The sequence below is a fragment of the Nerophis ophidion genome, linkage group LG16 (genome assembly GCF_033978795.1).
Source record: "Nerophis ophidion isolate RoL-2023_Sa linkage group LG16, RoL_Noph_v1.0, whole genome shotgun sequence".
Classification (NCBI taxonomy): domain Eukaryota; kingdom Metazoa; phylum Chordata; class Actinopteri; order Syngnathiformes; family Syngnathidae; genus Nerophis; species Nerophis ophidion.
Genome location: NC_084626.1, coordinates 45,394,312 through 45,408,613, shown reverse-complemented (window position 1 = coordinate 45,408,613; position 14,302 = coordinate 45,394,312). Strand labels below are relative to the sequence as shown.

Here is a 14,302-nt window from a genome sequence, read left to right as displayed (position 1 = left end):
GCCAGACCCCCATTGAATATGCCGGAGTTTCTCCACATTTTACAGGCGATGCTAAGGCAGACATGGCACAGAGATGTATGGATAACCTGCAGATGCATTTGCAACGATAGTCAACGAAATCACAAAGGTGAGTTTTGTTGATGTTGACTGCCAGCTAATCGATGCTAACATGCTATTTACCGGCGGTGCTAAAGCAGACATGGAACAGAGATGTATGGATAACCTGCAGATGCATTTGCAACTATATTACGTTTCGTTCCACCCACATTTAATGCGAAAAAAACACTTACCAATCGACGGATTTAAGTTGCTCCAGTGTCAAAAGATGCGAAAGTCCTGATCGTTTGGTCCGCACATTTTACCGGCGATGCTAACGCAGCTATTCGGGCATGCTATGGCTATGAATAGCGTCAATAGCCATTCGCTCAATAGCTTCAATATTTTCATACTCCAACCATCTGTTTCAATACATGCGTAATCTGTTGAATCGCTTAAGTCGCTGAAATCCGAGTTTGAATCCGAGCTAATGTCGCTATATCTTGCTGTGGTATTCCCATTGTTTGTTTACATTGGCAGCACTGTGTGACGTCACAGGGAAATGGATAGTGATTTCGAAGATAGCGAAAATAAGGCACTTTAAAGCTTTATTTAGGGATATTCCGAGACCGGTAACATTTTGAAAAAAACTTCAAAAAATACAACAAGCCACTGGGAACTGATTTTTATTGTTTTTAACCCTTTTGAAATTGTGATAATGTTCCCCTTTAAGTACTTCACATATGCGCTAAAAGTTTTGATTAAATTCATCAAGATAGCACAAAATGTGTTTCACATCAAACTAGCAACATAAATGACCCTTTGTCTCCTCACAATTTCACACGACTATCACTAATAGGCTTGAAATAATCCCAAATGGAGTCTGTGTGTAGACAAAGTGAGAAAAGCCGATCTGATCTCAGCCTTTCTTTCTCCTGTAACTGCTTCCAGTGAAGTCTTTCCCCCGCTGAAAACAAATACCAGTCGTGCCCTTCTCCTGTGTCCAGAACACAGCACACCACTGCCCTTAGGCCCTTCTCTGTCCCGGCAGGAAATCTAACCAGCAACAACCTCACTCGAAAAACAATACATGACCTCCTATTTGTGTTGGTATGCACGCTGATAGTACAGTTACAGTTTTCGGTCTGAATTCAACCTTTCTCTCCCAGTTTCTGGAAGAAAGCTAAAATACGACTGTGTTCAATACCGCTCGTGTTACGTACCGTGCACCTGTTCATATAGTTTACTTCCAGCGCCCTGTTGATGTGTTTCATCCCCGTCGTTCGGTTTTTGCCCTTCCTGTTTTGTGCCTTCAAGCGTCCTTTTCTCACACACACCAAAGGTTTGGCTCGGATTTGAAACGTCCGAGCTTCAAATACCCTACCTCGTGCCGGGAAGGAATGTTTGTCTCTCATCTCATTCTCATCAAACTACCGAGGGCCGTCCGGCGTTGAAGCAAAAAGGACATGTGCGTGTAAAATGTGGACGCTGTTAAATAGGGGATCGATTATTCTTGTAAGAAATAGCTTTGAGGAATAGTCTGTTGCTTCGATATTCTTTTAAAGGACTACTGAAAGCCACTACTACTTACCACACAGTCTGATAGTTTATATATCAATGATGAAATATTAACATTGCAACACATGCTAATACATTTATTAAATTGCAATTTTAAATTTTGCACCGAAATATCCTGCTAAAACATCTCGGTCTGATGACGCGTGCGCGTGTTCTAGCATCATTCCCAGCTATTAAGTAGTCCGTTTTCATCGCAAAATTCCACAGTATTCTGGACATCTGCGTTGCTGAATCTTTTGCAATTTGTTCAATGAACAATGGAGACATCAAAGAAGAAAGCTGTAGGTGGGAAACGGTGTATTGCGGCTGGCTTTAGCAACACAAACACAGCCGGTGTTTCATTGTTTACATTCCCGAAAGATGACAGTCAAGCTTTACTATGGAACAGAGATGTCAAGCGAACACGGCTGGATTGGACCACACACCCAAAGTACAGTGTATTATGCAGCGATCATTTCGAAAGATCGTGTTTCGAAGAGGGTCCCTTGCGAAGGGCAGAGATAGGCATCGTAACTACCCGTCGACTGGTGCTGAAGAAAGATGCGGGGCCGACCTTCAGGTTGTACGGGTACGACCATATAATCTCACTAAAACACTAGCAACACAATAAACAGATATGGGATTTTCCAGAATTATCCTAGTAAATTTGTCTAATAACATCTGAATCGCTCCCACTGCCCTAGTCTTTTTTTTTCTTCTAGTCCTTCATTCGCACGAATCTTTCATCCTCGCTCAAATTAATGGGGAAATTGTCGCTTTTTTGGTCCGAATCGCTCTAGCTGCTGGTGGCCATGATTGTAAACAATGTTCAGATGTGAGGAGCTCCACAACCCGTGACGTCACGCGCACATCGTCCGCTACTTACGGTACAGGCAGGGCTTTTTTATTAGCGACCCAAAGTTGCGATTTTTATCGTCGATGTTGTCTACTAAATACTATCAGCAAAAATATGGCAATATCGCGAAATGATCAAGTATGACACATAGAATGGACCTGCTATCCCCGTTTAAATAAGAACATCTCATTTCAGTCGGCCTTTAATGGTCTAATTGTTTGGTTGGATAAACAGCACATGTTCCGCTCTACAAATTCAGCTTGTATACGTCACCAAAATTAGCATTGTTTTGCCTGATATTCCGATTTATAATCGGACAAGTCCTAACCCTATCAGGGGCTTGTCAGACTACTACGCTTTCAAAATCTGCTTCCTCCAAACCAGCAAACACATCTTGGCCCAGCTCTCAAAGACTGACATCACTTTCAAAATAATAGTTTACAATTGCTTAGGAACAATTTTCAAGCAAAAAAGATCTTAACAACTGACTGGAGGAACAATTCCCCCCCCACCGACAAAAGCAACTATGCAGTTCAATTTAAATATGGTTTCTACTATTTCAAAAAATATCTCGACATCAGACACAACCAAACTCCAGCACAGGACCCCAAGAACACACTAATGGATTATTTATAAAAACATTTGATTTAAAACTACCAGATCTCATCCAACTCAAGACTGCCCAAATGATTTATAAAGCAAGTAAAGATTCACTTCCAACAGGGTTACAGAGAAGATTTTTACAGAGAGAAGGGAATTATAATTTAAGAGGAGAACTACTTTTTAAGATCCAATATTGTAGGACAACGCAGAAACGAATGAGTATGACAATAGCAGGGGTTAAAATATGGAACTGTTTAAAGGATGAAATAAAACACAGCACCAACATAAACCAGTTTGAAAAGCTTTTTAAATCATTTATCATTAGTAAATATAAGAAAGAAGAGCAAACCTTGTTTTAGAAAGACAATAATATTTAATATGTATATAAATACAATTTATGATTTCATAATTATACATATAGGTTATATTAAAATGTATATATTACCACTTTATATGGAATTAATTGTGTATATATAATATATATGTATAAGTGTACAAATGTATATGTTTGATTTAAATGTTAAACTGTGTATATGAGACGTGTGCTACATATATGTTGCTTATATATTGTTTAAAAAAAAAAAAGTCATATAAGTGAAGCATGTTTTAGATTTTATATATTTTGAACCTTGTTCTTGTTGTGATGGGGTAGGTTTATATAAGCGTTGCTTCAACCTACACCCTTTCGGCTCAATCATTGCTCAAATGAGTGTTTTTTTTTTCTTTTTTTGTTGTTGTTCTTTGTTTTATGTGAAGATTGCCGAAATAAATAAAAAAAATAAAAAAAAGATTGTGTGTGTGTGTGTGTTTCCACAGCACAGCTAAACACATACACAAGTGTCTAAAATGCAAACGAGCTGAGAAGTTGTTATGGAGACATAAATCCCAACAGGCTGTGTACTTAGAGGACTGTCTCTAGTGGCTGGCGTCACCCCCGGCAACAGGCTTGCTCCAACAACTAACCGACACCACCTTCCTCCAACCTGGGCCCTGGTTTTTCACTCTTAAACCCTCCCGTTGCTCCGTGTGTTTGCACATGTGGTCAGAAAGCGGACAACACCTCCATAGACTGCGTTTACACGGCAGGTCAAAGTGGCCCAAATCTGATTTTCGCCAAAATCTGATTTTTCCAGATAACAATTTACACTGCAAGTAAGATGTGATCTTTACCGGACTTCACATAACCTCGACGTCACTTGCGTGAGCAATTTGATGAAGTAAAAACAATGGAAGTTGACCGGATTCCATTAATGAACAAGGAAGTCGCCACTACTACTACAAATTAAAAGAGTGCTTTTTACATAAAAATAAAGTAATATAATGCACCAGGTCGCCCGTAAGGACCAGATGAGTCGCCCGCTGGCCTGTTCTAAAAATAGCTCAAATAGCAGCACTTACCAGTGAGCTGCCTCTATTTGTTTAATTTTATTTATTTACTAGCAAGCTGGTCTGGCTTTGCTCGACATTTTTAATTCTAAGAGAGACAAAACTCAAATAGAATTTGAAAATCCAAGAAAGTATCTTAAAGACTTGGTCTTCACTTGTTTAAATAAATTCATTTATTTTTTTTACTTTGCTTCTTATAACTTTCAGAAAGACAATTTTAGAGAAAAAATACAACCTTAAAAATGATTTTAGGATTTTTAAACACATCTACCTTTTTACCCTTTAAATTCCTTCCTCTTCTTTCCTGACAATTTAAATCAATGTTCAAGTATTTTCTTTTTTGTTATTGTAAAGAATAATAAATACATTTTTATTTAATTCTTCATTTTAGTTTCGAAGAATATTTGTGAAATATATCTTCAGACTTATTATGATTAAAATTCAAAAAAAAATTCTGGCAAATCTAGAAAATCTGTAGAATCAAATTTAAATCTTATTTCAAAGTCTTTTGAATTTCTTTTCAAATTTTTGTTCTGGGAAAATCTACAAGAAATAATGATTTGTCTTTATTTGAAATATAGCTTGGTCCAATTTGTTATATATTCTAACAAAGTGCGGATTGGATTTTAACCTATTTAAAACATGTCATCAAAATTCTAAATTTAATCTTAATCAGGAAAAATTACTAATGATGTTCCATAAATAATTTTTTTTTAAAAGATTCGAATTAGCTAGTTTTTCTTTTCTTTTTTTTCGGTTGAATCTTGAATTTTAAAGAGTCGAAATTGAAGATAAACTATGTTTCAAAATATCTACTGTGGCTAAGCAGACTTTTGCCAAAAAGACAATAATTCATTTGTTTAATGCACTTTATTTTTATTTGAAGGCCTAATATAAATGAAAAACTTTGTGCTTTTTTTGAAAAGCAAAGGCTACTGGAATATTAAAAAAATGTCAATATTCAATAAAAAATTACTTTATTTGAAAAACATGTCTAAATATTTATTCTAGGCTATTTATGCAATATTTTAAAAAATGTGAAAAACTGCATTCATTATTCGGTATTTGGTATTCGGCCAAGCGTTTAAATTTTATTCGGCTTCGGCTCCGGCCACAAATTTTCATTTGGGTGCATCCCTAATTGTAACCCTGAAACAGGCTCTTATGTTGCTCCTTGGTGGTCTGACAAACCCCAGGAGGGCAAGCCCCACACTAACTAAGAATAAATAAATAACTTCTTACCATTAACGCAAATTCTGGAACAGTTGCGGTAGAAAACGGATGGATGGATTAAAAATGCATGAGAATGTTTTATATTTTGAACATTATTTTTAACACTGTGATTACAAGTGGAATTATTCATTACTTATCATATTAAACAATGTCAGCTCAGATTTATCCGAGAGCCAGATGTAGTCATCAAAAGAACCACATCTGGCTCGCGAGCCATAGGTTCCCAACCCCCGTCCTACAGTGTTTAGTGCAGCATGTTTAGCTTTTCCTCGTCCTCCAGTGATAACTATATCAGTTTATTAGCTAAACCCTAAATCTCAGCTCACGTAACCAGTCTTGGCAAAGAGAAGGGTCCCTTTGAGGTTGAGAGGTATTCTAGAACCTTCATCACCGGAGTCATACTTTCACACAAATATGGTGGATGCAGTCAAAGATATTAATAAACAGAAGTTTAAACAGAAGTTTGGCACACAAACACTCGCTGGAAAACACCCGGCGTGTTAAACGAGGATCTCTGTCCCTGCATCTGGATCGCGAGCCACAGGTTCCCAACCCCTGACTTATAGCCTACTATTTGCGCACTATTGACTAGTGATAGACCTACAAAAATTGGGTCGCCGGAAACAATACTTTGCTCACCGAAGCCGGGTGTTGTGGTGACGTATCCACTTCCACCGACACGGATGACGTCGTTCGCCCAAAGCCGACGAAAAAGTTGCGTTTCTATTAGGGATGAACCGGAATGAAAATTTGTGGCCGAAGCCGAAACCGAATAAAATTTGAGTGCTTGGCTGAAGGCCGAATACCAAATACCGAATAATAAATGCAGTTTTTCACACCTTTTTATATTGCATAAATAGCCTAGAATACATTTTTAGACATGTTTTTCAGATGAATATTGACATGTTTTAATATTCCAGTAGTCTTTGCTTTTCAAAAAAAGCACAAAGTTTTTCATTTATATTAGGCCTTCAAACAAAAACATGCATTCCAAAAAAAAAAAATAAAGTGCATTAAAGTGGATAAACCCACAACAAATGAATTATTGTCCTTTTGGCAAAAGTCTGCTTAGCCACAGTAGATATGCTAATAATGTAAACAGAAGGCTTAAGTAAATCTTAATTAAGTGTGTGCTTGTAATCTCATACACTTATACAGGTAGCCTACACAACAGGCTAATAATGTAAACAGAAAGCTCAAGTAAATCTCAATTAAGTGTGTGCTTGTAACCTCATACACTTATACAGGTAGCCTACACAACAGGCTAATTATGTAAACAGAGGCTCCACTAAATCTCAATAAGTGTGTGCTTGTAACCTCATACACTTATACAGGTACACAACATATCCCAGGCCAGAACAGATTTGTCAATAACAGTACTTGAGCTTCAGAATAAAAAGAAGGAAACTAACTATTAGGGATGCACCGAAATGAAAATTTGCGGCTGAAGCCGAAACCGCATAAAATTTGAGCGCTTGGCCGAAGGCCGAATACAAAATACCGAATAATAAATGCAGTTTTTCACACCTTTTTATATTGCATAAATAGCCTAGAATACATTTTTAGACATCTTTTACAGATAAAGTAAATTTTTATTGAATATTGACATTTTTTAATATTCCATTAGCCTTTGCTTTTCAAAAAAAGCACAAAGTTTTTCATTTATATTAGGCCTTCAAACAAAACATGCATTCCAAAAAAAAATAAAGTGCATTAAAGTGGATAAACCCACAACAAATGAATTATTGTCCTTTTGGCAAAAGTCTGCTTAGCCACAGTAGATATGCTAATAATGTAAACAGAAGGCTCAAGTAAATCTCAATTAAGTGTGTGCTTGTAACCTCATACACTTATACAGGTAGCCTACACAACAGGCTAATAATGTAAACAGACGCCCCACTAAATCTCAATTAAGTGTGTGCTTGTAACCTCATACACTTATACAGGTACACAACATATCCCGGGCCAGAACAGATGTGTCAATAACAGTACTTCAGCTTCAGAATAAAAAGAAGGAAACTAACTATGTATAAAACAATTTGAATTTAACACTGCACGTTGGTTGATTGCATCACCGCGTCAAAAAATTGCGTCACACGCCACTATTCGGCCTTGCTTTTAACTCATTCCACCGAAGGCCGAATGTGGCTTTCTTTGCCATATTCGGCCGAATATATTCGGTTACCGATTAATCGGTGCATCCCTTGTTTCTATTCACACCGAAGTCACGATTGAAAAGATTCGGACTGCCTCCTGATGCAATACGATCGGATTTGAAGCTCTTTGGAGCGTTTAGAATCCAACCTGTCACTTGCGGGCAACACAATCTGACTTGGTGTGCACCGTGCAGTGTAAACGGGGTCCTGGACTGAAACAGGAGTGTCACGGCGTCATAAATGTAGTTGTGTGACACATTTCTGTCCTGTGCGCCCACATCTTGCTGTAGGCGGGGAAATTACAACAAGCAGAGTCATTAAGTCCACACACATCCAAATTGGACTAAGGGGCATTCAGAGCCAGATGTTCCTACCCCCCCCCTCCCTATTAGGAGGACCACAAGGAAAACGACCAAAAGAAAAAGTTGCGAACCCTCTGCATAAACCATGTGAGCATTTTGCAGACGGGCTCTGACCCCATTCAGGTCCCCGCCAGGTAACCATAGCGATGAAGCCCAAGAATGAACGCTTTCATGTCGGGCGCCCTGGACCAGGATTTGGAGGGAAGGGGGGGGGGGGGGGGGGGGGGAATGAGCACGGAGAGAGAAGAGGAGGAGGGCGAGTAAGAAGTTGCACTCACCGTTTTTGAGTCCAGCTCGTGTCTGTTTTGGGCCAAAACTTTCTCCACGCCGGCCTGGTCCGCGTATGTGACGAACCCGAACCCCCTGGGAGAGACAATCATTGGGGATTTTTTCCCCAAAAAAAAAAAAAAAAAGGAAAAAGTCAAGACTGGAGAGAGAGTCCGTGATTGGACGGCGGGGCGCACACGCCTCCCGCTTACCTCGACCTCTTGGTGATGGGATCTCGCATCACCAGGCACTCCTTCACCTCGCCGAATTTGCAGAAGTAGTCCTTCAGGCCCTCTAGGGGGGGGGGGGGAGAAACCACAAGGTTGCCGGTGAGACGAGGAAGTTGTGTTTATGCAAACCAGGATGGTGGTGACTGTTGTTAAATGATAAATGGGTTGTACTTGTATAGTAGAAGCATTTAAGTCTCATCTTAAAACTCCAGCCTTTAAATAGACCCCATTTTTAGACCAGTTGATCTGCCGTTTCTTTTCTTTTTCTCCTCTGTCCCCTTCTCCCTTGTGGAGGGGGTCCGGTCCGGTGGCCATGGATGAAGTACTGGCTGTCCAGAGCCGGGACCCAGGATGGACCGCTCGCCTGTGTATTGGTTGGGGACATCTCTGCGCTGCTGATCCGCCTCCGCTTGGGATGGTTTCCTGCTGGCTCCACTATGGACGGGACTCTCACTACTATATTGGATCCACTTTGGACTGGACTCTCACAGTTATAAATAAATAAATAAATGGGTTGTACTTGTATAGCGCTTTTCTACCTTCAAGGTACTCAAAGCGCGTTGACACTACTTCCACATTTACCCATTCACACACACATTCACACACTGATGGAGGGAGCTGCCATGCAAGGCGCTAACCAGCTCCCATCAGGAGCAAGGGTGAAGTGTCTTGCTCAAGGACACAACGGACGTGGCGAGGTTGGTACTAGGTGGGGATTGAACCAGGGACCCTCGGGTTGTTGTTTTTGTTTACTTAGGTATAAAATACTACATGGTCTAACTCCATCCTATCTTGCCGATTGTATTGTACCATATGTCCCGGAAACAAAATCTGCGTTCAAAGCACTCCGGCTTATTAGTGATTCCCAGAGCCCAAAAAAAGTCTGCGGGCTATAGAGCGTTTTCCGTCCGGGCTCCAGTACTCTGGAATGCCCTAAAGGAAACAGTTTGAGATGCTACCTCAGTAGAAGCATTTAAGTCTCACCTTAAAACTCCAGCCTTTAAATAGACCCCCTTTTTAGACCAGTTGATCTGCCGTTTCTTTTCTTTTTCTCCTCTGTCCCCCTCTCCCTTGTGGAAGAGGGGTACAAGTTCGGTGGCCATGGATGAAGTACTGGCTGCCCAGAGCCGGGACCCAGGATGGACCGCTCGGCCAGAGCCGGGACCCAGGATGGACCGCTCGTCCAGAGCCGGGACCCAGGATGGACCGCTCGTCCAGAGCCGGGACCCAGGATGGACCGCTCGTCCAGAGCCGGGACCCAGGATGGACCGCTCGTCCAGAGCCGGGACCCAGGATGGACCGCTCGTCCAGAGCCGGGACCCAGGATGGACCGTTCGTCCAGAGCCCGGACCCAGGATGGACCGTTCGTCCAGAGCCCGGACCCAGGATGGACCGCTCGTCCAAAGTCAGGACCCAGGATGGACCGCTCGCCTGTAGATCGGTTGGGGACATCTCTGCGCTGCTGATCCGCCTCCGCTTGGGATGGTTTCCTGCTGGCTCCACTATGGACGGGACTCTCACTGCTATATTGGATCCACTTTGGACTGGACTCTCACGGTTATGTTAGATCAGTGGTTCTCAACCTTGTTGGAGGTTCCGAACCCCACCAGTTTCATACGTGCATTCACCGAACCTTTCTTTTGTGATTTTTTTTTTCTTTTTTCAAATTCAAGACAAAGTTATATCTTTTTTTTCCTAGTGTGCATGAACTCACAACAAATTACACACCTGCAAATCAGTGTGACTTCTGCAGTTGCCGTATCTACGATACGCAGATATGGAGAAGTTTTTATTTACACGATGAGTCAATACTTGCCAACCCTCCCGATTTTTCCAGGAAAATCCCGAATTCCGGGGCAACCATTCTCCTTTAGCGTCCTCTACAACCTGTCGTCACGTCCGATTTTCCTCCATACAAACGGCGTGTCGGCGCATTCACATCATTTATGTGGCTTTCACACACACGTAAATGAATGCAAGGCATACTTGGTCAACAGCCATACAGGTCACACTGAGGGTGGCCGTATAAACAACTTCAACACTGTTACAAATACGCACCACACTGTGAACCCACACCAAACAAGAATGACAAACACATTTCGGGAGAACATCCTCACCGTAACACAACAGAACAAATACCCAGAACCCCCTGCAGCACTAACTCTTTCGGGATCTACAATATACACCCCCCCCCCCCCCATCTCCCAAATTCGGAGGTCTCAAGGTTGGCCAGTATGGATGAGTCGGGTGTTTCTTGACTGGCTCCGCCGAACCCCTGAGGCCAACTCACCGAACCCCTAGGGTTCGATTGAACCCAGGTTAAGAACCAGTGTTGGATCCAATATGGATTGGACTTTCACAATATCATGTTAGACCCGCTCGACATCCATTGCTTTCGGTCCCCTAGGGGGGGCGGGGTTACCCACATATGCAGTCCTCTCCAAGGTTTCTCATAGTCATCATTGTCACTGTCACCGACGTCCCACTGGGGTGAGTTTTTCCTTGCCCTTATGTGGGCTCTACCGAGGATGTCGTTGTGGTTTGCGCAGCCCTTTGAGACACTTGTGATTTAGGGCTATATAAATAAACATTAATTGATTGATTGGGCTCCGCGGTGGAAGAGGGGTTAGTGCGTCTGCCTCACAGTACGAAGGTCCTGAGTAGTCTGGGGTTCAATCCCAGGCTCGGGATCTTTCTGTGTGGGGTTTGCATGTCCTCTACGTACTCCGGCTTCCTCCCACCTCCAAAGACATGCACCTGGGGATAGGCTCCTCCCACTTCCAAAGACATGCACCTGGGGATAGGCTCCTCCCACTTCCAAAGACATGCACCTGGGGATAGGCCCCTCCCACCTCCAAAAGCATGCACCTGGGGATAGGTTGATTGGCAACACTAAATTGGCCCTAGTGTGTGAATGTTGTCTTTCTATCTGTGTTGGCCCTGCGATGAGGTGGCCATTGTCCAGGGTGTACACCGCCTTCCTCCTAGCTGAGATAGGAACCAGCGTTCCCCGCAATCTCAAAGGGAATAAGCGGTAGGAAATGGATGGATGGATGATTGATTGGGCTTCACGGTGGCAGAGGGGTTAGTGCATCTGCCTCACAATACAAAGGTCCTGAGTAGTCTGGGGTTCAATCCCGGGCTCGGGATCTTTCTGTGTGGGGTTTGCATGTCCTCCGCGTACTCCGGCTTCCTCCCACCTCTATAAGACATGCACCTGGGGATAGGCTCCTCCCACTTCCAAATACATGCACCTGGGGATAGGTTGATTGGCAACACTAGATGGTCCCTAGTGTGTGAATGTGAGTGTGAATGTTGTGTGTCTATCTGTATTGGCCCTGCGATGAGGTGGCGACTTGTCCAGGGTGTACACCGCCTTCCGCCTGATTGTAGCTGAGATAGGCGCCAGCGCCCCCAAGATGGAATAAGCGGTAGGAAATGGATGGATGGATGATTGATTGGGCTTCACGGTGGCAGAGGGGTTAGTGCGTCTGCCTCACAATACGAAGGTCCTGAGTAGTCTGGGGTTCAATCCCGGGCTCGGAATCTTTCTGGGTGGGGTTTGCATGTCCTCCGCGTGCTCCGGCTTCCTCCCACCTTGTGAAGTGAATTTAATTTTATATAGCGCTTTTTCTCTAGTGACTCAAAGCGCTTTACATAGTGAAACCCAATGTCTATGTTACATTTAAACCAGTGTGGGTGGCACTGGGAGCAGGTGGGTAAAGTGTCTTGCCCAAGGACACAACGGCAGTAACTAGGTTGGCGGAACCGGGGATCGAACCTGCAACCCTCAAGTTAGTCTGGGGTTCAATCCCAGGCTCGGGATCTTTCTGTGTGGGGTTTGCATGTCCTCCCCGTGAATACGTGGGTTCCCTGCGCGTACTACGGCTTCCTCCCACATCCAAAGACATGCACCTGGGGATAGGCTCCTCCCACTTCCAAAGACATGCACCTGGGGATAGGCTCCTCCCACCTCCAAAGACATGCACCTGGGGATAGGTTGATTGGCAACACTAAATTGGCCGTGTGTGTGAATGTTGTCTTTCTATCTGTGTTGGCCCTGCGATGAGGTGGCCATTGTCCAGGGTGTACACCGCCTTCCTCCTAGCTGAAATAGGAACCACCATCCCCCGCAACCTCAAAGGGAATAAGCGGTAGTAAATGGATGGATGATTGTTGTTAGGAAGGACACCATTGCAGGCAGTATAACACCAAATGGGGGGGGGGGGCATAGTGGCGGGAACAAACAGCAAAACAACACGCCATCAATGTGTAAACTTAGAAATGGATCATCGATCGTTACATATTAGACAGTGTGCGGGGAAAGGACACGCAAGTGTGTGTTTTGCCACGCTAATCCTCGCGTCCCGGCAAGTCTAAATCCTCCGAGCTGATCCTCGCCGAGCAGAAAAGCGTTCAACTATTTGCAGTTTTCATGCAACCTCATGCGTGCATGCGTGTGTGTGTGTGCGTGTGTGTGTGTGTGCATAAAGTAGCATGCGGGACATCTCACCTTGCGTCGTCTGCCAACTCAGACCCCCGATGAACATTTTGCTGAATGGGAGAAAGACAAGCGGTAAGTCAGTGAACGCACCACGCGTGTTGCTTACAAGCACAGAGAGAGCATCATCAAAGTAGTCGGGAAGCATCGGCCATGTTGCCAGGTTGCCATGTTGCCAGGTCCCCCCCCCTCCCCGGTGGGTATAATCCCCTGGAGGACGGGGGCCAAAAGACGGGCTAGTGTCCTGCGGGGAGGACGATGGAGGCGGAAAGGAGAGGAGCTCCGCGCGGTCCATCCCACACCGAGCCTCTTTTGTCTCGGCACCGACTCAAACTCGTTAAAAAGTCCAAGGTGAACTCGGACCGGGTCGAAAGCAAACGGGCGGGAAAAGGCGCTGGTTCGTTTTTTCTTCCATATTTTTTTTTTTTGTTACCATGGGTCGTGGGGGGAGTTGTCCGTGCCGGACGACAGGCTGCTCGGGCTCCCTTCCGTGTCCATGCCGCTCTCCGCTGCTGTATATCCCGCACCGAGGAGAGCCAGTGAAGCTCCGCCGCTTTGCTGCTCCAGACTCCGGGGGGGTGGGGCGGCTAAGAGGAGGAGGGCTGCGCACGCACACACACGCGAGGACTCATGGCGATAGGCTCCGCCCCTCCCACCCTCTTGTCGCCGAGCCAGGCCTCGGAGCCCCGCCCCCTGGTGCGCGCCGCCGAGTTGCCTCTATTCATGCTCGCCGGTGGCGCGCGCTCGCTAGTGTTTCCCTCTGCTGACGTCATTGCCCCATCACAACATTTCTTTGACATGTTTCTCTCTCTTTGCGCCACGACCATCGTTATCTGAGCGCGGGAGCACGAACAGAAGATTTAGTCACGTTTTTGTTTGTTTTGGTGCATTAGTGAGCGTGGGAAATCATGGCTTCCTGTGCTGCAAGGTCAAGTGTAAGGTGGATGGAGGATTGGGCATTTCCGGTCAAACTGAGATGAAACCTCTCCTTACACAGCATTACTTTGACTTTTTTACTTGTACTTTTTAAAATGCAATTAATGTTAAATCTGGAAATATATCTGTGCTTTATGGTTGACAACATATTTGCCAACCTTGAGACCTCCGATTTCGGG

General features: G+C 44.0%; 1 protein-coding gene across 1 annotated transcript in view; it reads right to left on the bottom strand.

Moving 5' to 3' along the window:
- LOC133535463 (RNA-binding protein Musashi homolog 1-like) overlaps positions 1-13,784 on the bottom strand; it is a 108,195-nt gene extending 94,411 nt beyond the window's left edge. Inside the window, exons 1-4 of the mRNA XM_061875323.1 lie at positions 13,621-13,784; positions 13,200-13,240; positions 8,669-8,750; positions 8,468-8,552 (exon numbers count right to left, since the gene is read on the bottom strand). Of these exons, the coding sequence (XP_061731307.1) occupies positions 8,468-8,552; positions 8,669-8,750; positions 13,200-13,240; positions 13,621-13,685 (273 nt within the window). The 5' untranslated portion in view covers positions 13,686-13,784. The remainder of the gene's footprint in view (positions 1-8,467; positions 8,553-8,668; positions 8,751-13,199; positions 13,241-13,620) is intronic.
- Between the last annotated feature and the right edge of the window lie 518 nt (positions 13,785-14,302).